At 40.6% G+C, this 27430-nt stretch overlaps 3 protein-coding genes across 6 annotated transcripts in view; 2 read left to right on the top strand and 1 right to left on the bottom strand.

The window, feature by feature from the left end:
- LOC129767008 (spondin-1) overlaps window positions 1-27430 on the bottom strand; it is a 160540-nt gene that overhangs the window by 71191 nt on the left and 61919 nt on the right. The window lies entirely within an intron of this gene.
- LOC129765576 (uncharacterized) lies at window positions 21337-24507 on the top strand. Its single transcript, XM_055765983.1, has 2 exons — window positions 21337-22311; window positions 22402-24507. The coding sequence occupies exons 1-2, from the start codon at window positions 21337-21339 to the stop codon at window positions 24505-24507; spliced, it is 3081 nt and encodes a 1026-aa protein (XP_055621958.1).
- Window positions 24944-26603, top strand: LOC129765577 (uncharacterized). Its single transcript, XM_055765984.1, has 2 exons — window positions 24944-25770; window positions 25844-26603. Exons 1-2 carry the CDS (start codon window positions 24944-24946, stop codon window positions 26601-26603), a joined length of 1587 nt encoding a protein of 528 aa, XP_055621959.1.

Consider the following 27430-nt stretch of genomic DNA (forward strand, 5'->3'; position numbering starts at 1 on the left):
TGCCCTTCCCTTCGGGTGTGGTATCGTTGGAACGAGGATCCTCCATTCAATTTCATGCATGAACTGTTCGGAAGCTCATAAAACCGCAATCAATCTCGCGCGCAATATATATACTCGCCGGAAGCATCCATGCACACGCGGACGCCGCCCCGATGCCGAACGGGCAGATTCCTCAGTACAGATTCCACACTCCACACAGTCAGCGGTGGGGTGAGGGGGTGGGTATGCCACCACCGTTATGGGGTGCTATCGTGCTAAGCGATAAATGTGCCATAGCGGGGCCTTGTCATCGCAAAAGCACCAATGAATTGTGAAAATTGATTTTCGCAGAGGCCTTCTGCTCTGCGTCTTTGGCAGTTTGGGTTCATGCTGCCCGGGGGAACTGGGGCGACTGGGGACGCTTAGACGTGACAAGGACTTGCTTCCAGCCGTGGGCGGGAATCGTGATTGAACTTTGAAATCAATTTGACGTATATTTGCTCACTATGGGTCGTGGCATTTCATCGATTAGGCGTGTGTCATGAAAGATGTTCTGAATGGATTAATATTCTTCGATGTTGTGAATATATTATCTTCGAGAAATAGGGGGTGGTATTGTGATAAGCTCTCATAGAAGAGCGATAAGGCGCTTCTAATTTTGCAATTTAATCATCAAATAGGAAATTCTCTCTACATTGCGAGGCTACAGATTTATTCAGTAGAGATGCACAATAAGAGAGTAGCATCAGTGCAAACAATTTGCATAAACAACTGATAAATTTCCATCCTTTAGTACTCACGGTTTGTTAATCCTACAAGTCATTGGGCCAGCTACATCTAAAAATGTCAACGTAATTTGTGTTATTCCATCTTGGGTAATTAAACATCGTGAACATCGAATTTAGTTCAGTCGTTTCCCCTTAAGGGGGGAAATCTGGAAGGTCGGGAAATTATGAATTTTCGAGATTTTTTTTTATGTTCGGAATAAATTGAAGTGTTCGAGTATTTTGGTTATTGTCTAAAGTATATTTGAAGAAGTATTTTCCATTTTTTAAGCGCAAAAAATGTCAGCCAAATCGGTCGAGTAGATCCTGAGATATCGATACCACCAGCTGAGAAAGCATGGTTTCGAGAAAAACACGTTTAAAAATTCGTACAACAATGCTATATCCCTTGAGGTGACTTCATACTTTTGTCTGTAACTTTCCAACGAAATAAAATATCGGAAAATCCTTTTAAGACAACATTTCCGTGGGCATAACTTCCCAAAAACGCAAAAAACAAAAATTTGATTTTTTCGATTTTCCAGACCGGGGTCCTCCCTTAAAATAATATAGTTACCAAGATACTATAATTCTACGTTTACTGTACATTTGTACATTTACTAAATTGTTAAATCATATTATTTTCGTGATTTAGCGGAGAATGGAAAGGTGTCTCTTCCAGAACAAAATACATATTCGATCTAAAATAAGTCCCCATAACAGAATACTGCGAATCAAATCGTATTCGCGTGAAATATGTACAATTTCTCATACTTTTTGTTGGGTGTACTTTCGACAGATCGTACTCACAAATGGCTCCAACAGAACAAAGAAAACCCCTATAGGGGAAAAGCGGTTAAAATGAGCACCCTAAGGAATATGCTCATTTACTGCGTCCACATACTGCTACAATTTCCGTTCTTCGAAAAATAATATAGCTTAACTAATTGTTGTTCAAGACATCAAACGGTTTTTATTATGAAAAACAAAAATAGTACATTTTTCATTAAAAGAAAATAAGATGTAAAAGCGAGCATTTTTTTATCGTGCGGTTAAAATGATCACATGGTGGTGGTAAAATGGACAATTACACATGGGATAGATTTATGCGTTGAAATAGTAGGTACATGTATGAATCAAGCTGAGCTTATTCACCTAGAGTAGTAATTAGAATTTACTCATACGTGCGAAAAAGTAGTAAGAAACACATAGCGCTTCACATATTGAGGTTTGGTTTTGGTCGAGGTGGCATACTTTTTCAGGGTCAGAGCCACAAAAGGAAACCCTTGAAAAGCAACATTTGATGAGGTAGATCAGCTTTGGAAAACATAACATTGTTAGTCGTTATCCAGTGGTGGCTCATTTTGCCCCAAACAACAAAGTAATTCCGAATACGAATTAATCACTGAAACCAAACAAAAAAAATGGGTGGGTTATATCTATGATATAACCGCAAGGTTGACGTGGGACTACCTTAGCTTAGCAATCATTTGTTTGTATTGATTTCATTTTTTAATGAATGAAACAATTGAATTCAATTGAATTCAATATTTTTTCTTTGTGAGTAAAACGATTGTATGATGCCATGTGAGGTCAATTCATGCATGTGGATAGATTATGTTCTTCGTTACAAGTAAATTTAATGACAGTCCATTTACGTTTGGTATGATGACATCTTGATTTTGAAGTCTGTGTTAGACAAACACATTTCAGTCGGCACAAAAATGCCCCCGATTTGCATGTATTTGCAATTCCGAGTTCCCCAGACACCTCCGTTTAGAAGTCTGTAGTAGATAAACACATTCCAGCCGAAATAAAAATGCCCCCGAACTGCATGTATTTGTAATGCCAATTTCCCCACGCTCCTTGGAGTTGAAGTCTGTGTTAAAGAAACAAATTTCAGTCGGAAGAAAAATACACCCGACCTGCATGAACTTGCAATGCCAATTTCCCCAGACACCTTGGTTCTGAAGTTTGTGAAGGGGAATCACATTTCAGTCGGAATAAAAATGCCCCCGACTTGCATGTATTTGCAATACCAATTTCCCCACGCTCCATGGATTTGAAGTCTGTGTTAGGGAAACACATTTCAGTCAGAACAAAAATACACCCGACTTTCATGTATTTGCAAAGTGGATTCCCCCAGGCACATTGATTTTGAAGTCCGTGTTAGGGAAACACAGCTCGGTTGGAACAAAAATACCCCCTATTTGCATGTATATTTGCTAAGCGGATTCTCACAGGTACATTGATTTTGAAGTCTGTGTTCGGGAAACCATGAATCGGGCCAATAAAAACAAGGCAGTTAGGGCGTTTAGATAATGCTTGACATTTCACAGTTATTCAATTGTTTATCTAATGAAAAATAACATTTTATTAATTGTGATAGAAGCGTAGAGATATTCCGTATCAATTGATGCAAACATTTTTCCGATCCAGTAAGAAATGTTCGAGTTAGAAGCATTTGGAATCTTTCATTTTTTCCTGCATGTTCTGTGTTTAGGTTTTCATTTTAAAATGTTCTAAGAATAGGATAATGAAGAAGTATCAATTTATTTATAGCTTAATTATCGAAGTTTGAGCACTGGTTAATTTTACCAACCCTGTTCATTTTAACCTCACTTCCCCTATCAACTTTATACAATGAGCAAATTCCAAGCTTTCTCGGAAATAGCTATTACTTTTAATTTTATTTGTTCCCAGAGCTCACACGACTGAGAAACGAGTTTAAATGAACAAAATTCACAATTCGTTTTGCAGATTTCTAACAAAACATCGAGATTCTACTAATCGTCTTATCTGTGTGAGTGGTTTTGTATGCGATAAAAAAAATTAAGTTAATGTCAAACCACTTTGGCCTTAGACGAATTTGGTGAAATGCAACACACCAGCACCGTCTACCAGGCAGGCGTCTAGCAAGGCACGAACATAGAACCAAAAACTGTAAGTGTTTTAAAAAATGAGATTAACAGAATGATGATAGAATGAAATAGCGTAACATATATTTTTTAAATTTTCGGTGTGCACTATTGAAGTTAGGGGATCGTTGCATCATAATGTGACCGATCCGTACGGGAGCAGAGAAACAAATGACGATTTGTCATACAGAAGATGCACTATTTATACACTAGTATAATGCTGGGTGATGCGGATAAAATCAAATTGGTTGTAAAAAAGAATCCAATATAAATGACGAAAGAGATCCAATAATCAGGAAGGGAAAGAAGTGTTACTTTTCTTATAATAATCCACTACCTTGTTATTAAAGGCAACAAAAATCGAATCAATCTATACATTGTTGGAAAGAGGAGCGAAAAACCTACAATTTGACATGCCAAACACTCATCTACGAGATATGAAACTCTCATCCTTCATGAATCTGTAGTCATCCTCCGTTTGCCCGATGCGTTTTTGTAATTTTTCCGGGAAAGTATAGAAAAATACGGTACTTTCTATACATTGTTGGAAAGAGGAGCAGAAAACCTACAATTTGACATGCCAAACACTTATCTACGACCTACGAAACTCTCATCCTTCATGAATCTGTAGTTATCCTCCGTTTGCCCAATGCGTTTTTGTAATTTTTCCGGGAAAGGATGGAAAAATACGATACTTTCTATACATTGTTGGAAAGAGGAACAAAAAATCTACAATTTGACATGCCAAACACTTATCTAGGACATACAAAACTCTCATCCTTCATGAATCTGTAGTTATCCTCCGTTTGCCCGATGCGTTTTTGTAATTTTTCCGGGAAAGTATAGAAAAATACGGTACTTTCTATACATTGTTGGAAAGAGGAGCAAAAAACCTACAATTTGACATGCCAAACACTTATCTACGACCTACGAAACTCTCATCCTTCATGAATCTGTAGTTATCCTCCGTTTGCCCAATGCGTTTTTGTAATTTTTCCGGGAAAGTATGGAAAAATACGATACTTTCTATACATTGTTGGAAAGAGGAGCAAAAAACCTACAATTTGACATGCCAAACACTCATCTACGACATATGAAACTCTCATCCTTCATGAATCTGTAGTTATCCTCCGTTTGCCCAATGCGTTTTTGTAATTTTTCCGGGTAAGGATGGAAAAATACGATACTTTCTATACATTGTTGGAAAGAGGAACAAAAAATCTACAATTTGACATGCCAAACACTTATCTAGGACATACAAAACTCTCATCCTTCATGAATCTGTAGTTATCCTCCGTTTGCCCGATGCGTTTTTGTAATTTTTCCGGGAAAGTATGGAAAAATACGATACTTTCTATACATTGTTGGAAAGAGGAGTATAAAATCTATAATTTGACATGCCAAACACTTATCTAGGACATACGAAACTCTCATCCTTCATGAATCTGTAGTTATCCTCCGTTTGTCCGATGCGTTTTTGTAATTTTTCCGGGAAAGTATGGAAAAATACGGTACTTTCTATACATTGTTGGAAAGAGGAGCAGAAAACCTACAATTTGACATGCCAAACACTTATCTAGGACATACGAAACTCTCATCCTTCATGAATCTGTAGTTATCCTCCGTTTGTCCGATGCGTTTTTGTAATTTTTCCGGGAAAGTATGGAAAAATACGATACTTTCTATACATTGTTGGAAAGAGGAGCAAAAAATCTATAATTTGAGATGCCAAACACTCATCTACGACATACCAAACTCTCATCCTTCATGAATCTGTAGTTATCCTCCGTTTGCCCGATGCATTTTTGTAATTTTTCCGGGAAAGTATGGAAAAATACGATACTTTCTATACATTGTTGGAAAGAGGAGTATAAAATCTATAATTTGACATGCCAAACACTTATCTAGGACATACGAAACTCTCATCCTTCATGAATCTGTAGTTATCCTCCGTTTGCCCGATGCGTTTTTGTAATTTTTCCGGGAAAGTATGGAAAAATACGATACTTTCTATACATTGTTGGAAAGAGGAACAAACAATCTATAATTTGAGATGCCAAACACTCATCTACGACATACCAAACTCTCATCCTTCATGAATCTGTAGTTATCCTCCAAAACCTTACAACAGCACGGAGGATAAATGGAGGATAACTACAAACCGCTACTAGCCGGCGCAATCATCAACTCGTGTAGAGTTGTCATGAGCGGTACAACATTTGGCTCTTGTTGAATCATCAGTGGACTGCACAACCTTCGGCCCGTGTATCTGTAAAGAGTGTGTGTATGTATTGCCGCGACTAAGTAAAAGTTTATAGATCGTTCATGCACATTTTGCAAGTCTGATTAAATAATCCTTGGTTTCGTTCAAAGAAAACATTCTCTGAATAGAAAGAAGCTTTCTATTTTTTTTTTGCGTGCATGTTGGCAATTAAAGTCTGGGGAGCCGACTGCATAGCGGGCGACGTCGTACAAATGCTGACCAAAAAAATAAATACCCAAAAATTAGTTTTAGATGCAACCTTCAGCGGCACACAGCAGAACCAGCAGAGAAATTTCAGCGGCTAAAACACACCATTAATTTCTCGATGTTATCACAAACTGAATGAAGGAAAAAACTAAAAGCTACACTTACACTGCACTACATATGCTATGTGTGCATGCGATTGCATCATCCTTTCTTCTCCTCTTCTCCGCTCGTTTTATAGCTCGGGTCGCGATCGTCGCGAACAAGCAGTATTGGCCATTTGTATTCAAAGATCCAGCCAAAATTGTTGCTCCCGTGGTCGAGTGGTTAGCGTCACGCCTAACATGTCACTGCTGAATAATTCAATTTTAGTACTTGTTCAAATAGCTAATAATAGCGAATGTTACATGAATTCAATATATAAATTGATGCGTGCACTAAATAATGTGGAAAACTTTCATATCAATCGATGTTTATTTTGTTCAGAACAGAAAAAGAGGTTTATTTTATTTGCCCAATATTTTTGATGAAGCACCCATTGTCATGAAAGGAAAGCATTTTTTCCATGTCAACATACCAACACACCACGCGTTGAGTGGTGTTGGTGTGGTGTCCGATTCGCTTCTTCTACTCTACGCACTGCCGGTGCTTGGGGTGAAAATGCAAGAGAAACTGTACACCATGTTCGAACATCATGTGAAACATTGGGATTAAACATCGTATGTCCAAACATACCACGAATACAAACATGTCACATTTTCTAACATAGGTACGAAAAAATCATGTTTGTACTCAAACACAAAACTGTGAACAGCAGCGTGGACATGTTTATTCCGGACGCAGTGTTTTTTGTGAAACATGGAAGACTGGTTGCAGGTCATTGACACAGAAAACCTTTGGAGAAATTAGAAGGCTTTCAATTTTGGTCGATTCAAATCATTTACAAATGTAAGCATACAGAACAAATACTACAGAAATTCCGATTCGGCTGTTACGCAAATTATCAAAATTTGTTCGAAACAAAAAGAGTTACTAATTTCGAATCTTTCGGGGGGTCTTCGTAGCCACATTGGTTGCACGTTCCCTTACTAAGCAATCGATCGTGAGTTCAAAACTCAGGGCCCTCAATTGACCATCTATGTGTTGTTATAGAATAACTACGTCCAAGCAATCATCAGCGATGGAGATCGATTCAGTGTCGGAGTCCTGGCCTCTCTCTATTGCAATAAAATCAACGAGCTGTTTTGCTATAAATAACACAACAATGATCACATCAACTGATTCGCTGTCCAGTCTACTAAACAATGGAAGAACAAAAGGAATACTCTTACGCCTAAAATGGCTACTGTGTAATTTACAATTTATAGATACCATAAACACGTCACGCGTATTCTAAAGCTTGCCACTCAGAATGCATTCAAGGCCTCTTATTTGGCATAGAAATCTATCTAATGAAAATAACGCAAGTAATAGTACGTTGAGACGGTGAAGTTTCTCTAGGAACTTTAGTACCATTTAAGAAGAAGAGGATACCATAAGCATGTAACATGTAAACGATTAAATCCGGCTCCGTGACAGCTAAAATGCTGATGAACCTGAATAAAATATACAAATGGAATAAAAAAAAGTCGAAACTTTTTAATAAAATCGTGACATGTATGGTTCCCTTAAAGATAGGCGTAGTCCTACTTCAAAAAAAACTTTTTTGTATGATTGGAACCGTAAAAGTTACTGGCTGCCATCACGATTGTTTGTTTTTTATTTGCCCGAAAAACATGTAACAAAAACACTGGAATGTCGTTCACCTAAACTTAACCAAAGCGAATATTCATAATATTCAAAAAGGAAAAAAAAAATCTAAAATTAAATTGGAACTAAAACAAATAATTTGCATGATGAAATTAAAACAGAATTAGTACTGTAAGTGGTTTCGCCGTTTCATTTACAAAACTTAATGTAGTGTAGCAAAATATATGTGCCTCCGATTTATTTCGGGCTTCTCTTGAACCCGAATAGAAGAAGGCGAATTGAAGAGGCGAATGAACTGAAAAGTTTAAAACCTCTATAATTCATCACGTTCGCACAGAATAAATGCTTTTTCGTGTGCTGAAGGGTGAAATTAACAAATAAAAGCATCATTTTCAAGTGTTTCAAAATATTTGTATGTATGGGAGCAAACCTCTTTTCCTCACAGACTGAACTTCACCTTGGACAAAAAGTCTAAGCGATGCCCAAGGAAGAATCGAACCAAGAGCGTTACTCTTACTCTTGTATTGCTACGGCATATATATTATACGAATGACGAATTTCATGCCAACACGACTGGCCGTTGGCAGCACCATCTCAGATAGCAGTGAAACGTTGTGTGTGTAAAGACATGGGTCATTTAAACAACTTTGCATACTTTTTTTTTATCCCATCCGTTTATTAGGCTCATTTAGCAATTAAGCTGTCACAGAACCAAATTTATTCGTATACATTTTTATGTTAAGATAACTATTGTTGTATATTATTTAGGCTTAAGATTCCTATCCATCGATAAACATTTGTTTTTTTATGTATAACACAGTAGCTGTTTAGGCCTAAGAATATTCCAATTCTATCGATACACAACACATGCCGAGTATTCCATTTCTATCGATACACAACACATGCCGCCTTTTTCGGCGTTAGAATATTCCTATTGTTCGAATGTTCACAGTTGGACTGTTCATACTTGAAATACACTTTGCATACTTGAAATATTCGAAAAATAATTAGACAACTTTTTGGAAAAAGCCGAATTTTTTTTCTTAAATTTTTACAAAAATGTATAACATAAAAACTGTGATACCTTCATAATAGTTGTCAAAGGATGAAATGAAAAGAAAATTATCAAAATTTTTACGAAAAAATAGCAAAAATTTGTTTGAATAAAAATTTCGCTGAACAAAAGTTATTTTAAAAATTTAAATTCATTTTTCTCAAAAACGTTTTTTTCCCAAAAATATATATATGAATACTCCTCAAATTTCAAACAAGTTGACAAAAGTTTATATTTTAACAAGATCTCAAAATTTGTCCAATATACTATATCGCTATCTTGACTTTAAACAAAAATTTTTTTTTCAAAGAAAACATGATAAAGTTGTTGTTGGAAAAACTTTTTCCCTGTAGAAGTGCCCATCTTCCGATGTATGAACGACTTGTTGGGCTTGTAAAGGCTATTCACATATATATTTTTGGGAATTAAAAAAAACGTTTTTGAGAAAAATCAGTTTTAATTTTTTTAATAACTTTTTTATCAGTGAAATTTTTTTCCAAATTTTTTTTGGTAATTTTTTGTGAAAATTTAAACAATTTCCTACATTTCATCCTGTGACAAGTATTTTGTAGGTATCATAGTTTTTAAGTTATAAATTTTTGTAAAAAATTGGCTTTTTCCAAAAAGTAGTCTAATTGTTTTTCGAATATTTTAAGTATGCAAAGTTGCTTAAATGACCCATGTCAACGTTTCACTACTATCTGAAGTGATGCTGTCAACTCCTATGACGAGTTAGCATGAAATTCGTCAATTATTATTGGTATCGGTATTACATTGTCGATTTTTTTTTCTTTATTTCATCCATGCATAACACAAGAGACATCTCGTCTAGGATCACAGAGGGCGGTTTTCATCATATCTCGTTCCACTTCGGTATTTTTAATCTGATACGCACCATCCAACGACTGTTTACCATCCTTCTGTCATCATCACTCGGTAAACACTGGTGGAGTGAACAAACAATACCCAACAACCTAACAAAATGGCCCTTTTCAGGGCCACCAAATCATTATCAAAAAATTTAACGGTGTTATTCTTCAAACATATCCAAAATCAACAGATTGCCTTATTCGTAACATTAAAGTTCAGTAAATTTACATTTGAAAATGAAGTATTCAGAATTTGAGACTGATCGGAATATGAGACAAAACGGTACACTGAACAATCAAATTACTTTGATTTCTGCAGAATAACATGATTTTTGAAGTTTAATATCAAATTTAAAAAAACGTATATGTCGAATCGAAGTAATGCATGCAATTCTGTTATCAACCTGGTATACTATCGAACACATTGAAATCTCTTTGAAATGCTGAGTTAATAAACTTCGCTGATATGTTTTCTGCACAGCTTATATAATCATAATCCATGCCACTTAAACCTTCAGCTTTTTATAGCCCGGAAAAATGGAGAACCAAATAATGCGTATAAGTTTCTCCACTCATCTGACCATCCGAAGCTCAGATAGTTTCGGTCCCCCTTGTCCCGATGGCAAGGTAAATACCGCCAGCTTATAGCGATATTACAGCTTTCTTTGAAGTCCAAAAGTCCTGCCTGATATAATAGCACTGCTATGAACCTTTATGGGAAATCCTATCAAAGGGGAAAGGTCCGGCATCAATCAAATCTCACCTCCAACCTCACCTTGCGAATCACAGTCTTCAAGAAGGGAAAGTTGCTGGTTAAGCTGATTTGCGGGCTATGGTTATACCTGTTCTTATCCAATGGAACTGTGTTTGTGTGAGGAACGAGATGAATGAGTTTTCCGGACGCAACGGTTACAGTATCTAATACGATGGAGGTTAAGCGAGATTGAAGGGCAGTGGGAAATTCCTCAGAACCGTTCGAGCCACGGTTATTGATGTCGTCGTGAGGAATGTGGCTCTCCTTCAATTACTGTCACAGTCGATGATTATCAGGAATTATTGTGATATAAAGAAAGAGAAACGAAAGGGATGGATCGGTTCACATTAATTTACGGGAAACTCATAACCGCAGCAATAAAGGCGAAAGGAGATTCGTTTTCGATGTTCTTGAGAATCGCAAACTGGGGAATTCAATTAAGGGAGTTATTTCTTCTATACCTCAATTTAGTACGAGGCACGTGCTCGGGGTGGCTTAGCAATACATGTGTACAAACCTTTTAGGTGATGTTTTTGTTTGTCATCCGTAGAAAGGAAATGGCCTGGTTTTAATGCGAGATTACGATGGAAGACAGAAAATATCGTCTGAATGAATCATTAGACAAACAAAGCCAGTAGCAAAAATGATTGGAACAATTCAAGGGGTCCACAAATGGCATTAACTGTGTATACAACAGTAGGCAAATAAAGTCCTCATGTCTTGTCCACAGTATTCTTCACATCATTAAGGGTGGTTACATTCATCCCGCCATCCAGTCTCGAGTGACTTCATATTATACTTAGGAGCTTCAGTTAAAAGCAACCATTTTATTCCCAAATGTTTGCTTTCGTTGTCTTACTTGCTCAACACAGTGAAACGTGAGAGAGCAACAGATAAATAAACAAGCTACCAGTAAAATGGTTTCCGGTGAATGATTTTTCGATACACTAGGACGGAAGGATGTTTATATTCTGTTTACAATACGGGCGAAAGGAGCGCCATATGTCGATCAAACTAAACACCCGCTTGGGGAGTTTTTGTAATACTTTTTTCCGGTCCATCTTCCATTCCCTATTATGAGGTTTTTGTTCTTTTCATGGTTCATCCTTTGGAATGTGGATCCGCTTGATTAAATCTTTGCAGCCGGAAGATTTACATAGGGGCATTTTGGGATGGCGTTTGGCGAAACACGCTGCGATTTGATAGCAGCTGTGGGAATAAAGGAATGGAAGGGACTCAATGAAATTTACTGACGCTGGGGAGTAAATAATCGTTATATCGAACTCAAAAACACATGTGGTTTAGATTCCAATCAAAATCTCTATCATTTAATAGAGAATGTAAGATAATGTATTGAAATCATGTTTAAAAATGAATCATCAGTTCGTTGAGATACATGACCATTAACTCAAAGTCACATAACTCGCTTCTGAAACTCTATAAAATATACACCATTTTCAAGTTCCTAGGCTCAAAATATTCTACCTACATAAGTTTAGTCAAAATTAAAAAGGAAAAACATGTTTTTTTAAGTTAGACTACTGAATCAGAAAACATTACTCTTGCTCTTGTTTCTGCGAATGTAATGTAGCTTATTTGTGAATATTTTTTTTCATTCATTAGAACGCATCGCAGTAAAAGTTTTTTTTTTCGAAATCTTGTTTTTTCTATTAGTGGCACATTATTTTCGGACCTATATGACCGATTTGACTGATTTTGGTTTTTCGATTTTGTTTATGCACAACCAACAAAAAACGGATTTCTTCGGACACTTTTTACAAACTCAATTTATTAACGTTAATAACAACCATACAATTCCGGTATGTGGATAGCTCCAATCAATCTGTATTTTTTTTTTTTTATCTTCGCTTATTTTTCGTCGGCCTATTTCCGCCACTTTTAGTGCCAATCACCGACATCAGGGAGGCGACTCCACCTGTTCCTACCTATCAGACTCAACAACTCATGAGCCGGGCCAACTTCTTTTACTTCCGCTCCGAAGGAAGACGTAACCAGAGATTTTTCGCCTCAGAAAATCCCAACGACGCCAGCTGGGATTGAACCCAGGCCGATCGGATTGTGAGGCTGTTACGCTAACCATACAACCACTGGCGCCGTCTCCAATCAATCTGTCTCGACAAACATTTATTCAGACACAGTATACAGACAAACAATATAGCTGACCGGCTAACAAAAAACTGACTCGATCTATTCCGAATGCCTGGATCGAAACGGACTGCCTAAAGCTTTGTGTCTGAGTGAGACAACAATAGATCACTAACGTGATCCACAACGTGGTGGTTCTAACAGTCTTATTATCGTTGGTTCTCGCTTCAACATATGCCGGCCGCCTTGAACTCTGCAAGGGTTCAAATAAGTGTTCTCTCACTCTAACTCCTTTTGATGTATAATAACTCCGAGGTTTGTTTTGATCCCACTTCGCAATCCTAACTGTTAATTTTTGTTTACCGTTCTACTGAGGGTGATAACCTTGGCGCTTCGTGAGTTGTGTTTGTTGTGATTCGTTGATTCGTCGTTATATACTATGGATCAGCTGATCGCACTTGATCTCGTTTACATGTTGTGTTTGTTCACGGCTGATTTTCTGTTGGATTGAGTGTTGTGTAGTTCTACTGTGGTGTGTTTTACAATTCTGGTTGATTATCATTCACTGTGTTTTCTTCTGCTGTCTTATTGAACGTGATAATCGTAGGTTTACTGTTGGTGCTGGATTCAGTATAGACTATTTGTTGCTGTCGCTGTGTCTAAGAATCATCGACTGATGGCTGGAAATACACTCTGATTTTCGCTGATTTGCCGTTGCTGGTTGCGTCTGGTTTTACTAACGTTGGTACTGACTGGACGTAAATTGCTGCCTGCTTTTGGGAATTGACATCCGGGGAACTATTTGCTGAATTCGATGGCACTCGCGCTGAGCTGTGCAACTGTATCGGGAAGAACCATACTGGTGGTCGAATTTCTTGCTAATGGTAGACTCGTTGGCTGTGTGTTTCTGTTAATCGCTTGCGGAACCGTCTAGATGTTGGAGTAGTTTCGCTACGCATAAAATGAGAGGGTACTTTTACATCAATAAAAAGGTAGTAGTGCTGGATCCATTGCCATGCCGACAAACGATTTTCTGGAAAATGTTCCAAATTCGGTTCGGGGATAGCTGTGAGCGGTCGTTGAATAAGGAAGTGGCCTGGAGTGAGTGCTTCATAATCTGTTGGGTCGTTGCTTATTGGCGTCAGAGGTCGGGAGTTTAAGATCGCCTCAATCTGAACTAACACAGTCTGCATTTCGTCGTAGATAAGCGTGCGAGTTCCAATGGTTCTCTTGAACAGTGTCTTGAAAGCCTTTACTGCTGATTCCCACAGACCCCCGAAATTGGGTGAGCGGGCAGGGATAAAACGAAACTCTATGTTATCGTTCTCGACTCCATGAATTACTGCCTCTTGAAATTGTTGACTGTTGAAAAGGCGTTGAAGTTCATGAACCTCTCTCCTAGCCCCGACGAAATTTTTTGCGTTGTCGCACATGATGAGTGTCGGTTTACCCCGACGTGTACTGAATCGTTTCAGTGACGCGAGAAAGGCTTGAGTCGTCAAATCGGCTACCAGTTCCAAATGTACTGCCTTCGTTACTAGGCAGATGTAAATGGCCACGAAACATTTCACGGGACGACTGCGGCGTTGTGGATAAGCAATCTGGAACGGCCCACAGTAATCCACTACTACCTTTTGGAACGAAACACACGGAGTTACTCTATCTGGAGGAAGATCAGCCATCAGTTGCTCTTGGATTTTGGGTTTCACACGAAAACACGGTACACATTCATGTATCGTTTTTCTGGCTAGATTTCGAGCATTCGTCAACCAAAACCTCTCTCTAACAGCGGATATCAGCAGCTGTTGTCCAGCATGAAACAATTTCCGATGATAATGTACCATGACTAACTGCGCTAGAGGATGACGGTGGTCCAGAATGTATGGATGTTTTCGATTGTTAGAAACGGCTGCATGTTCTAACCGGCCGCCGACACAAAGTATTCCATCTATGAATCGTGGATTTAGTGACATTAATCTCGACGACTTATTGACTTGATTATGATTGGACAGGTCTGCGATTTCTTGAGGAAAACTCTCTTTCTGAGACAGCCTTACCAGTAGCCGGAGTGCTGCATCGAGTTCATCCAGCTGAAGAACCTCGATTCTACGGCAGGTTCGGTTGGACGACTGAGCGTTGAATCGGAATCGGCAAATCATCGCAGTCAATCGTATCAAATCAGTGAGGGACGATCGCAAGCTGAATATTTCGCTGACACTGCATGTTTGGAGGACCACAGCAACACTTTTTTCTTCTAAATATGATGGAAGTATGTTTTCTTCAGCAACGGTCTGTGTTTGTGGCCAGTAATTTTCTTCAAACATAAGCCATGGTGGACCCTGAAACCATATGGATTAATAGTGTAGCTGTGCAGGAGTTATGCCCCGGGAGATGATATCTGCTGGGTTCACCAGTCCGGGAACATGTTTCCAAATTCCATCTCTCGTTATGTGCTGAATCTCTGAAACTCGATTGGCGACAAACTCTTTCCACCTAGAAGGTGTGGACGATAACCAACACTTCACGATCATGGAATCCGTCCAGAAATAGGCCTTAGCGTCAAGGTGTGTGCTGGAAAGAACCTTCTCGTACAGGTGTGCTAACAGTAGCGCGGCTGACAACTCTAATCTGGGGATAGACTGTTTCTTAGTTTTTCGCTTCAGGTTGTCTAAAGGGGCCACTCTCGACTTCGAAATTAGCAGGTGTACCGTGACCAATCCACAACTGGAAATTGAGCGGACGAATATGCAGGCCCCATATGCCTTTTCAGAAGCATCGCAAAATCCATGGAACTCAATCTTCCCTGTCCTCCTGAAACCAACCCAACGGGGAACTGAAAGCTCATCAAGACCTTTCAGATTTCTTCGATACTCTTGCCATTGATCCAGAAGTTCTGCTGGAAGTGGTTCATCCCACCCGCACTGCTGCTTCCACAACTCTTGGATGAATATCTTGGCCTGTACTATGACCGGGCCAACCAGTCCTGGTGGGTCGAAAAGTCTGGACACATCTGACAGTACAGAACGCTTGGTGATGAAGGTTGCCGAGGCCCACATAGGTGTGCTGAACTGGAAGGTGTCTGTGGATAATCCCACACAAGACCAAGTGTTTTGATGACAGAGTTGGATGAATCTAGTTGAAGGTGGGAGCGGTCGTCATGTAAATGCTCAGGAATATCCGAAAGAATTTCGCTACAGTTTGAACTCCATTTCCTGAGAGGGAATCCCGCTGAATCTAGCAGGTTGATCAATTCACTCACAACCATTTTTCCTTGTGGGATCTGATCTACACCGGATAAAAGATCATCCATATAGAAGTCTCTTCTTAGAATTTTCGCCGCCGTTGGATGTGTTTCTTCACTGATGTCAGCCAGCTTCTGTAGACATTTCGTTGCTAAATATGGTGCACATGCTGTACCATATGTCACAGTCGTCAACTCGTACGTTCGGATATCATCAGTTGGAGAATCTCTCCACAGTATTCGTTGTAAGGCACCGTCATCAGGTTGGACACGTATCATGCGGTACATCTTAGCGATGTCTGCTACTACTGCATAACGATGTAAGCGAAATCGAACAATTATATTAATCAAATCTTCCTGAATAACAGGGCCGATCATTAAGGCGTCGTTCAAAGAAACTCCCGTGGTCGTGAGACATGAAAACAACACGTAGTTTTGTAGTTGTACTCTCCGGTTTCATGACAGCATGATGTGGAAGATAGTAGACAGTTTTGGTTGTTTGTACTGCAACCTCCTTCATGTGTCCGAACAGCTGGTATTCGTGGATAAAATCAGTGTATACATTCCGCAACTCAGGATTTGCATGAAGTCGTCGCTCTAGCCCCATAAATCTTCTCATCGCAGCAGTCCTCGACTCACCAAGCTGTTCAATTATCAGTGGTTTCTTCTGTAGGGTAACTACAAATCGTCCCGTTGTATCTCTGCATGTTGTTGATTCTTCTACAGAGTTAGTACTATTTGTTCTACAGGTCTCGAGTTCCCAAAACTTGGTCAACTGATCCTGGATATTCGTAGTCACACAAAGATTCATAGCTGCAGTAGGTTTATCAACAGGATTATTGGGAACTCGACCGGAAACGATCCATCCCAACACAGTGTTTCGTAGCGTAGGACCTTCACACGTTGCCTGGAATTGGCCTTCTCTCAGCAAGTCAAAGTAGAACTCTGCTCCGATGATCAGGTCGATCGTTGCAGGTCTGTTGAACCACGGATCAGCAAGAAGACAGGCGTCGGGGAGATTCCATTGTGTTGGATCGAAACGTACTGTTGGTAGTTCAGTTGTCAGGTTTGGCAGCACGTAAAACTGCATGTCTTCGGAAAAGGTTGGAAACATGTTCGATCTCGCACTCACTCTTGCGCTCTCCATCGTCGTAGACGTCGAACACGCTGAACCGATGCCCTGCACGGACAAAAACGCTGGAATTTTCCGGAACTGCAGCTTCGTAGCAACGCTTCTCGTCATCAAACAGTGCTGGGAACATGAATCAAGCAAAGCTCGGGCCAACATTGTATTTCCCACACGATCTCTCACAGTCACAAGAGCGGTTGACAGTATGACATTGTATGTGGGTACTACCAGTACTGCTACGAAAGTCTTGCTATTGGTAGCATTGTTCGATGTGGATTGTGGTTGGAGGCTATGCGAGTCTGTAGTCTGTAGTGCATGTCCAGTGTTAGTGTATGTTTGTTGGTTCGGATTGTGTAACTGAGATTGTGGCTGTCGCGGTTCTGGGTGGACTGTCGGAGGTCTCGATGGCAGCAGTGGAACGGAGGATATATCCGACGGCGATTCAGGATGAAGTATAGAATGATGTTTCTGCGCGCAGTGATGGCAAGCACCTCTTTCACAAACCCAAGCTTAGTGACCTGGACGAAGACAGTTGCGGCAAAGTTTGTTCTTCATAACAATGCGCGCGTATTTTTGACTAGAATATCTGACATAGTTACGATTAATAAAATTTGCCAAACCATGGAAGTAATTGCCGATTTTTTTCATTACAAATAAAATACAATTTTTTTTGTACATAGAATAAATGCATATAAATTGATGTACATCATTCTAATGCTCACACTCTCAAATTTTGGAATAATTTTTGGATCAAATTTTCATCCTGTTGTGTATATCGGGAAGAAATAAAAAATCGATTTCTTTCTGTTTTTTTTTTTCAAAAGTTTTGTGGACTAACACATTGTTTTACCAATTCAATAGTAAATCCAATTATCCTTATCAATCAGCTTCCATTTGATTCTTATAACGTTCCTGTAGGACAGATATATTTTTGTTTGAATGAAAAATTTTCCCTCCGTCTCTGATGAATATTTGTTCAATAAATCGTATCGCAAATCGAAAGGCGGTTTTAAAAATTTGTTCGAAATCGATGCAAAAATTGTTAATAAATTTAGTTTCGTCAATGTAACAAATTGTTCTTGTACAGAATTTATATTTATTTTGTGTCCACTGCATCTATACACAGATTTACCCTTCAACGAACGAGTGCATTTTTCTATAACGATGACCAGTTGGTCGACGGATTTCGCTTTATTTCCAGAGCGAGAAAAGGTGCTCGGAAAGGAATGCTCCAGATCACGTTGCATGCATAAAAAAGAACTAACCTAACAGAATTCCTGAAATATAACGGAACGCCGCATGTATTGCGGCATTCGATTTTTTTTAATATTTTCAATCTCGCGAATATGGTGGCATTCGTTCGCTAAAGGTTAAAATGATGTCCATCTTGTCGGCAATTACTTTTCGGATAACCCAATAGTATATGTGAAAAATATAGTATAGCAAAATCTAATGTTTAATATCTGGAACCAAAAATATCCATTCGAAACAAAATGTATGAAAAATACAAAATATAAGTCCAAATTATTATACCTATTACTATTTTACTATGTTGCTTCATCAAAAAAATACTGCGACGATAACTACTTGCAGTATGGTTTAACATGTGCTATTGTTTCAGGTATACTCAAAATTTATACTCTTTTATTGTTCATATTTATCGTGTTTTTAATTAGAATAATTGCATCAGGTATGTATAGAACCTGACAATATTCAATGTTTTAAATCTGAAATACGTAAAATAATTAAATATCATGAGGTACAAAAATACAAAAAAGTACACTTTTTGTATTTTTTTTATTTAATTTGTATTTTGTATTTTTTGTTTCAGTAATGGGATGTTGACCTAAATCAATGTTTATATCCTGAAACATTTTCTTTATTTTTCATCTATATCTTATATCCAAAATCTAACAATCAGGAACTTTTCAGTTCTTTTCAGTCTGGTATAAAAAACGAAGTATTCCAGATTCCAAATATAGAATTATTTTGATGTTTGGTTCTCGTACTGAAGTATACGAATCCTGGAGATTGGCATGGTATCTATGGTAAATTTCATAGGTGTTTATTCATGTTAACTTATTCGTTTTCTTCTTTACTTACAGCAGAAACCAATCAATTATAAGAAATTTAAGAAATAATTAGTCGTCATAAAATTTCTACGTTTAGCTCTGCGAATGATTTGTTTTTATTTTTCTTTTCTTCTCTTCTATTCGATCCACATCTAACAACTTCAATTCCACAGTTGACCGGTTGCCCAGCGGTGTTAACACCCAGGTTTGCCTTATTTGTTTTGTTGGAATGATCCGGGAAGAGCACTAGGACTTTCTTTAACCTATCTGCAAAATATTTCAAAATAAATAACTCAGCACTTCCTGGAGCAGAGCCCAACACGTCTGTTCCTTTTTCGCGGTCGAGGCAACAGCCACAATCTGGCTTGCTTGCGCTTTCTGACCTGGTGGACAATATTTTAAATGCTTTAAATATAAATGACCCTCTTAAAAGCATAGTATTATGTTTGCTCCCGATTGTGAGAACATTTTTGAAAGAAAAATGTGGTTTTTTAGCAGCGTTCATTTCCCTCGATGCCTGATTCAGTGCAAGAGGTCAAGGATTTGACCACTGTAATACAGTGGAATTGCAGAAGCATCATCCCTAAACTAGATTGTCTGCAAGTACATATACCCAGCTTAGCGAAGAATCCGGCCCTGAACGAGTAGATATATCTCATCATCCAAACTACGTAACGCAATAGGAGAGAGATGACCACAATCATCAACTGCCGCTAATTCGCATTAGCAGCAGTGAGATCGATCGGAGAGAGATAAAAATCCTCGGCTAATCTCAACGAGAAAAACATCGCAAAACCCAATCGATAGGTCCTGGAGAACTCGTATCAAACGATAGAGTTGAGTTGACTTAGCACCGCCAAACCAACCACACGGAACCCAGGACCCAGGATCACCGAACAAGTTTATTCCTTTGTTAATTATTCTTTGTTGTAAATAGTTTCTAAATGTTAAATGTAAAATTAATAGTTTGTGAATTATATGTAAAACTGTGTAACAATAAAAAGTGTGTGAATTGTAAAATTGCGGGAGAGTCCTTTTATCAATCCCCATCTATGTGAGGGAGAAGCCACCGGAATATCGAAGGAAGGACCCACAACTCCCCCACATAAGCTGGTCCTTCGAACCGGATAAGGACGCATCAAGGGGATTCATACACTTTCATCAAAAGTAACACCGACGGCGCAACGAAGAATATCATCAGCTTTGTATCAGGTGCTCTGGACTGGACATCCGTCGATGGAAAAGGTTTTCCAGGTGAGTTGGACCGAAACCTATATGTCCAGCCGAGCTAGGCAAAAAGGTAGATTCTAATTCCGGCATTCGATTTCATCTGCATGGTCTACCATCTACCCGCGGAAAACAATGGCATGTGAGTTTATTGTATGAGGACAAAGGAATTGGCAGCCATTGTGACTTCAAACAATAGTACAACAAAGCGCTATTGTGCATGCTGAATGGACCCATAGGAACATAGGAACAATAGGAACCATACAAGACAATACTCCTTTGGATACTGGAACCAGGAAAGGATTTTCGGCACTCGGATAATTCCCGGCAAATTTATTGGCTCAATTGGATCTTGGTTATCAACGCGTTTCCTTGGATGCTGGCAATCACAATTGCCAACAATTTCCGGTAGAAGAGGAGGCATCAAATTATATTTCTCTGGGTGAGTCTAAGAGCAGTATATGTCTGCCAAGCTAGGTTTAGAGAAATACACAATTTTGAGAATATTTTCCTCTTCGATTCACTTTTCCTGCTGATCACCTTCTGTTACTATTGAGACTCGATATTGCACATAAAGGAAGTATTGTGGCACAACACATTCTATTATATTTATTCTGGTTGTGCAATATATATGAAGAGCTAATTGGGTACACACATTTCAGATCGAATTTGTATGTTTGTTGTACATTTGGAAGCAGTACTAGTTTCTCCAGGTGAGATACACTGGTATATGCCCAGTCGAGGCTGGCATTCTATTGTTACTACACCAAGTTTTTCTCCCCGTCCTATCCAAAATTCCGAGTTTTTGAACGTTGATGGGGTACCCGAGCAACGTTAACTGCTAACGCTGGTGAGACTGGAATCTTTATTGCTACAACTGGGCATCAGTGACTGTTTCGTCAGGTCAGTGAAAGAATAGTGTATGTCTAGCCGAGCTAGGTATCCTATATTGGTTACTGCATCCGATCCTTTCTGTTTCTCCATACTGGGTTTAATTACACATCGCCATGAGGAGTACATCATCATCCAAAAAACCGTCGTCGTTGAAGGTGCTGACAACGAAGTTGAAGGAGATGCAAGCTACTGTAAATGACATCGGGCATTTTGTTGATCGTTACAAGGAGGATACAACCATCGGTGAGGTGGAGGTTCGCCTAGAGAGATTGGAAAACCTTTTGGAAAAATATGGTGAGACGCTGATCGAAATCAAGGTGCACGACGATTTTGATCCCTCCGATGGGACCTACGATGAGGAGCGACATGAATTCTGTGAACGGTTTTACCACGTCAAATCCTTTCTCAAGGATAAGATGAGAGGAATGACGGATCTACCAGTGAAAAACCAATCGGTCTGTTCAGAGGATAATCCTATTCCTCATACGCATGAGCACGTTCGTCTACCACAAATCCGATTACAAACGTTCAATGGGGATATTGACGAATGGATCAGCTTCCGAGATTTGTTCATTTCTGTGATCCATTCGAAGCCGGATCTTCCAGAGGTAGAAAAACTTCATTATTTGAAGGGCTGTTTGATAGGAGAACCACGAAATCTAATCGATCCTCTACAAATTACGACGACAAACTACCACATCGCTTGGGAGATGCTGCTGAAGCGATACAATGACAGCAAACAGCTAAGAAGGCGCCAGGTTCAGTCACTCTTTTCGCTGCCAACGATCAACAAGGAATCCATTGCGGAACTGCATGAGCTACTGGAAGGTTTTGAAAGGACTGTGCAGACGTTAGATCAAATTATCCAACAGGTTGAATATAAAGATCTCCTGCTAGTGAATATACTGACGTCACGGTTGGACCCTGTTACACGCAGAGGTTGGGAGGAATTCACGGCTAGTAAGGAACGAGATACCGTGGCTGATTTGACGGAGTTCATTCGAAGACGGATACACGTATTGGAGTCAATGCCTATGAAGACCGTTTCCAACTCACAACAACCTGTAACCAAACCGAAAGCTGCTGGGGTAAAGGCCAGTTTCAGTACGGCGACAGTGGTTCGCTGTATAGCGTGTTCTTCCAATCATCTTTTACACCTATGTTCAACATTTCTCCAGATGAACGTGTCAGATCGAGAGGCACTTCTTCGAACTCACGCTTTGTGTCGAAACTGCTTCAGAACGGGCCATCAGGCGAAGGATTGTCAGTCAAGGTTCTCATGTCGCAAATGCAAGGGACGACACCATACCCTGGTGTGCTTTAAGTTGGGGAAGGATGGCGGGACGAGCACAGCTAACAGTGGTAAAACCAGTAGCTCGAACAATCCAATTGGGGGCAAGGGCCCAACGAATTCCACTCATGTTGCAAACCTAGCATCCAACAGTATGATTTCCGGCACCGTACAGCAATATTCCTCACAAGTCCTGTTAGCTACAGCAGTCGTGCTGTTGGATGATGACGATGGCAACCAATATCCAGCTCGAGCGCTACTCGATTCCGGGTCCGAGAGCAATTTTCTCTCCATAAGATTAAGTCAATTCCTGAAGGTTAATCGAGATAAGGTGGACATCTCAGTATTAGGAATCGGACAAACATCAACCAGGGTAAATCAACGCATTTATGCTACCGTCAAGTCGAGAGTTTCGAATTTTTCCCGTGAGTTGAACTTCCTCGTACTGCCTCGAGTGACAGTGAACTTACCCACGGCCAATGTGAATACAATTGGGTGGAGGATACCAGAAGGGGTAGAGTTGGCCGATCCTTCCTTCTGTATATCTAAGAGCGTGGATGTCGTTCTAGGGATCGAATCCTTCTTTGACTACTTCGAGACAGGTCGTAGAATCAGCTTAGGAGAGAATTTGCCATCGCTGAATGAGTCGGTCTTTGGATGGATTGTCTGTGGTGGACTGTCCGTAGTAAATCATCCCTTACGCATAAATTGCAATATGTCTACGGCTGAAAAATTGGAGGAGCTTGTGACCCGATTTTGGTCCTGTGAGGAGGTTGGGACAAGCAAAGGGTTTTCACCGGAGGAGACACGGTGCGAGTTGTTTTATGCAAATACGGTACGGCGAGAGACAGATGGGCGGTTTACTGTTTCGCTACCGAGAAATGGAGACGTTTTGGCGCAGTTAGGCGAGTCGAGGGACATCGCTTTGCGACGGCTTCATGGGACCGAACGACGGTTAGCCAGGGATGACGGATTACGGGAACAGTATATCGCGTTTATGTCGGAGTATCAGCAGCTTGGACACATGCGGAAGGTAGTTGGTGAGGAAATTAATCCATGTCAGCGTTGTTACCTGCCACATCACCCAGTCATCAAGGAGGCAAGCACAACGACTAAGGTTAGGGTGGTGTTCGATGCCTCCTGCAAAACGAAATCCGGAAAATCATTAAATGATTGCCTCTTGGTGGGCCCAATAATACAGGATGACTTGAGGTCCATTATCCTACGATGTCGAATCAAGCAAATCATGCTGGTTGCGGACGTGGAAAAGATGTTCCGCCAAATCAATGTACACCAAGAAGATCGGTCACTACAATGCATCCTTTGGCGCGAATCACCGTCCGAAGAGGTATCAGTCTACGAACTAAACACGGTGACGTATGGAACCAAATCAGCTCCGTTTCTTGCCACGAGAACGCTGAAACAGCTAGCAATGGAGGAGGAACAACGATTTCCCATCGCAGCAAGAGCCGTTAGCGAGGACACGTATATGGATGACGTGTTAACAGGAACTGATGACGTTGAAGAAGCGTTGCGACTGAGATTCGAACTGGAAAAGATGATGGAAAGTGGAGGTTTTCGATTGAGAAAGTGGGCGTCAAATCACCCAGATGTTCTAAGAGATGTTCCTAAGAGTTACTTGGCAATTCCCGATTCAACGGGCATAGTTTTGGACGCTTATCCTTCTGTGAAGACATTGGGTCTAATATGGATACCTAAAAAGGATGTTTTCAAATTTCATTTCACTATACCTCCTGTGGAACATAGCGAGGTTCTTACGAAACGGCTTATTTTATCCCGAATTGCTACTCTTTTTGACCCAGAAGGGGATATTGGTCCAGTAATTACAACTGCCAAAATATGTATGCAATCCTTATGGACATTGACCGATCAAGGTGGAAATCGGTTGGACTGGGATCAGCCACTGCCTCCCACAGTGTGCGAAAACTGGAAACAAATATCAACAACAACTCCCTTTGCTGAACGACATTGAATTCGATCGATGTGTTGTCATACCAAATGCAGTGGATTTCCAAATTCACTGCTTTTCTGATGCGTCGCAGAAGGCATATGGTGCCTGCATTTATTTGCGTAGTCGAGATGAGGAAAACAACGTTCTAATACGTTTGTTGACTTCTAGGTCCAAGGTTGCCCCTCTCAGAGTGCAGACAATCCCCAGACTCGAGCTTTGCGGTGCACTTCTCGGTGTTGAGCTCTTCAAAAGGGTACAGCGTGCACTCAAAATACAAGCAGACGCACTCTTTTGGACAGACTCTACCTGCGTCCTCCGATGGCTTCAATCACCTCCGGCAACATGGGTTACATTCATTGCAAATCGGGTTTCCAAGATACAGTTGGCTACAGAAGATTTTCACTGGCGACACGTTCCCGGGATCGACAACCCCGCTGACTTAATATCCAGGGGACTCATGCCTAGCGAGATTCGCGACAACAGCTTATGGTGGAAAGGTCCAAGCTGGTTGGCTATGGACCAAGAAAATTGGCCATCCCTACCGAATCATATGCCAGACGATGAAGGGAGAGAGGAAATGCGTCGCTGTGTAGCAACAGCGATAGCTTGTCCGTATGCAGATTTCAACGAAACGTTTTTTGCAAGATTCAACTATTACACGCAGTTGATACGGAGCACTGCGATATACCGAAGGTTCATAAGGCTACTCCAGAAAAAGGGGTCAAAGGGCGCTGGTTTTCTAACTACATCTGAACTGCGAGAAGCAGAATCAACGCTTGTGCGGTGCGTTCAGCGAGAGACGTTCGCACAGGAGCTCAAGGCGCTCAGAAATGGAAAGTTAGTCCACGGAAAATCCCCTCTACGTTGGTTTAATCCGTTTATTGATAAGGATCAAGTTCTACGAGTCGGCGGAAGGCTCAAACACTCTGCGGAGTCAGAGCAAACGAAGCACCCAATGGTTCTTCCAGCTAAACATAGGTTTACACGGCTACTGCTTCGTCATTACCACGAGAAATTACTGCATGCGGGTCCTCAGTTGTTACTAGGAACCTGTCGTCTTCGTTTTTGGCCATTAGGTGGCAGAAGTGTTGTGAGACACATAATACACCAATGCCGAACGTGCTTCCGGGTTAAACCACGAGCCACTCAACAACTGATGGGTGAACTACCCTCGCCACGCGTTACAGCAGCGCGGCCTTTCCAAAAATCGGGCGTCGATTACTTCGGACCCGTTTATATTCGACCAGGGCCACGACGAACAGCGGTCAAGGCATACGTAGCCTTGTTTGTGTGTCTTTGCACCAAAGCGGTGCACCTGGAGTTGGCATCAGATTTGTCTACGGAGCGTTTCCTGCAGGCGTTACGAAGGTTCATTGGTCGCAGAGGTCGGTGCACTGATATCTACTCCGACAACGGCACCAATTCAGCTGAAAGAGCTTTTAGTCAAGCTGAAAGACCGTAATCACCATGAAATTATACAAAAGGAGTGCTCTGCTGAGGGCATCAATTGGCACTTCAACCCCCCTAGTGCGCCCCACTTTGGCGGACTGTGGGAAGCAGCCGTTCGCAGTGCAAAATTTCATCTCCTGCGGGTGATTGGAAATCATCCTGTGTCCATCGAAGACATGCAGACACTATTAGTGCAAGCAGAAGCATGCCTCAACTCACGGCCGATGACAGTTTTATCGGACAATCCCAACGATCTGGAGCCATTGACTCCAGCACATTTTCTGATTGGAGCCTCCATACAGCAGCTTCCAGATCAGGACTTCCAAACGATTCGAGTGAATAGGCTCAAGCACTGGCAACTAGTTCAACGTCGTCTGCAAGATTTCTGGCGCAGATGGCATCGGGAATACCTCAGCCAACTTCAAGGGCGATCGAAACGGTGGCGTGCCTCCGTAAACATCGAGATCGGAAAACTTGTAGTCCTTTGTGACGAGAATCAACCTCCAACCCGTTGGAAGATGGCCCGAATCCAGGAGCTACATCCAGGCACCGACGGGGTGGTCCGGGTGGTCACCGTTAAGACGGCAACAGGGTTGCTGAAGCGTCCAGTGGAGAAGATCTGTATCCTGCCAGATCCAGATAACGAGAAGGGAGTCATAATCAAATAAACAAACCAGTCATTACCCTTCCCTTCCTATCCCAATCGAAGAGGAATTCTTTTATTCTTTTCAGAAATACGGCTATTTCTGGGTGGGCCAGGATGTCTGCAAGTACATATACCCAGCTTAGCGAAGAATCCGGCCCTGAACGAGTAGATATATCTCATCATCCAAACTACGTAACGCAATAGGAGAGAGATGACCACAATCATCGCACAATCATCAACTGCCGCTAATTCGCATTAGCAGCAGTGAGATCGATCGGAGAGAGATAAAAATCCTCGGCTAATCTCAACGAGAAAAACATCGCAAAACCCAATCGATAGGTCCTGGAGAACTCGTATCAAACGATAGAGTTGAGTTGACTTAGCACCGCCAAACCAACCACACGGAACCCAGGACCCAGGCTCACCGAACAAGTTTATTCCTTTGTTAATTATTCTTTGTTGTAAATAGTTTCTAAATGTTAAATGTAAAATTAATAGTTTGTGAATTATATGTAAAACTGTGTAACAATAAAAAGTGCAAATGAGCACTCTTTGGAATACGGCTAGGAAAATGCGTGGCTGGAACCATACAAACGAAAGTGAGGAATACTCTGACCGTTGGATTTTTAACTTTGCAAGGAAGGTTTGCCCCGACACCGTTCCTGCACAAAACGTCGTACGCGACATTCCACTTCAAAGCGATTATGAGAATTTTTCGATGGTGGAATTCTCAATTGCCCTTCTCTCATGTAACAATTCAGCTCCGGGGTCGGACAAGATTAAATTCAACTTGTTGAAGAATCTTCCCGACTTGGCAAAACAGCGTTTGCTGAACTTGTTCAACAAGTT

Source organism: Toxorhynchites rutilus, chromosome 2 (assembly GCF_029784135.1).
Source record: "Toxorhynchites rutilus septentrionalis strain SRP chromosome 2, ASM2978413v1, whole genome shotgun sequence".
NCBI classification, from domain to species: Eukaryota; Metazoa; Arthropoda; class Insecta; order Diptera; family Culicidae; genus Toxorhynchites; species Toxorhynchites rutilus.

Excerpts from the sequence above, each read along its gene's own strand:
- LOC129765576 (XM_055765983.1), top strand. The coding sequence starts at position 21,337 with ATGAGGAGTACATCATCATCCAAAAAACCGTCGTCGTTGAAGGTGCTG. Across the intron at positions 22,312-22,401 it reads CCAAACCGAAAGCTGCTGGG|ATGAACGTGTCAGATCGAGA; the intron begins GTAAAGGCCAGT and ends ACATTTCTCCAG.
- LOC129765577 (XM_055765984.1), top strand. The coding sequence starts at position 24,944 with ATGCCTAGCGAGATTCGCGACAACAGCTTATGGTGGAAAGGTCCAAGC. Across the intron at positions 25,771-25,843 it reads GTCAAGGCATACGTAGCCTT|GCGTTACGAAGGTTCATTGG; the intron begins GTTTGTGTGTCT and ends CGTTTCCTGCAG.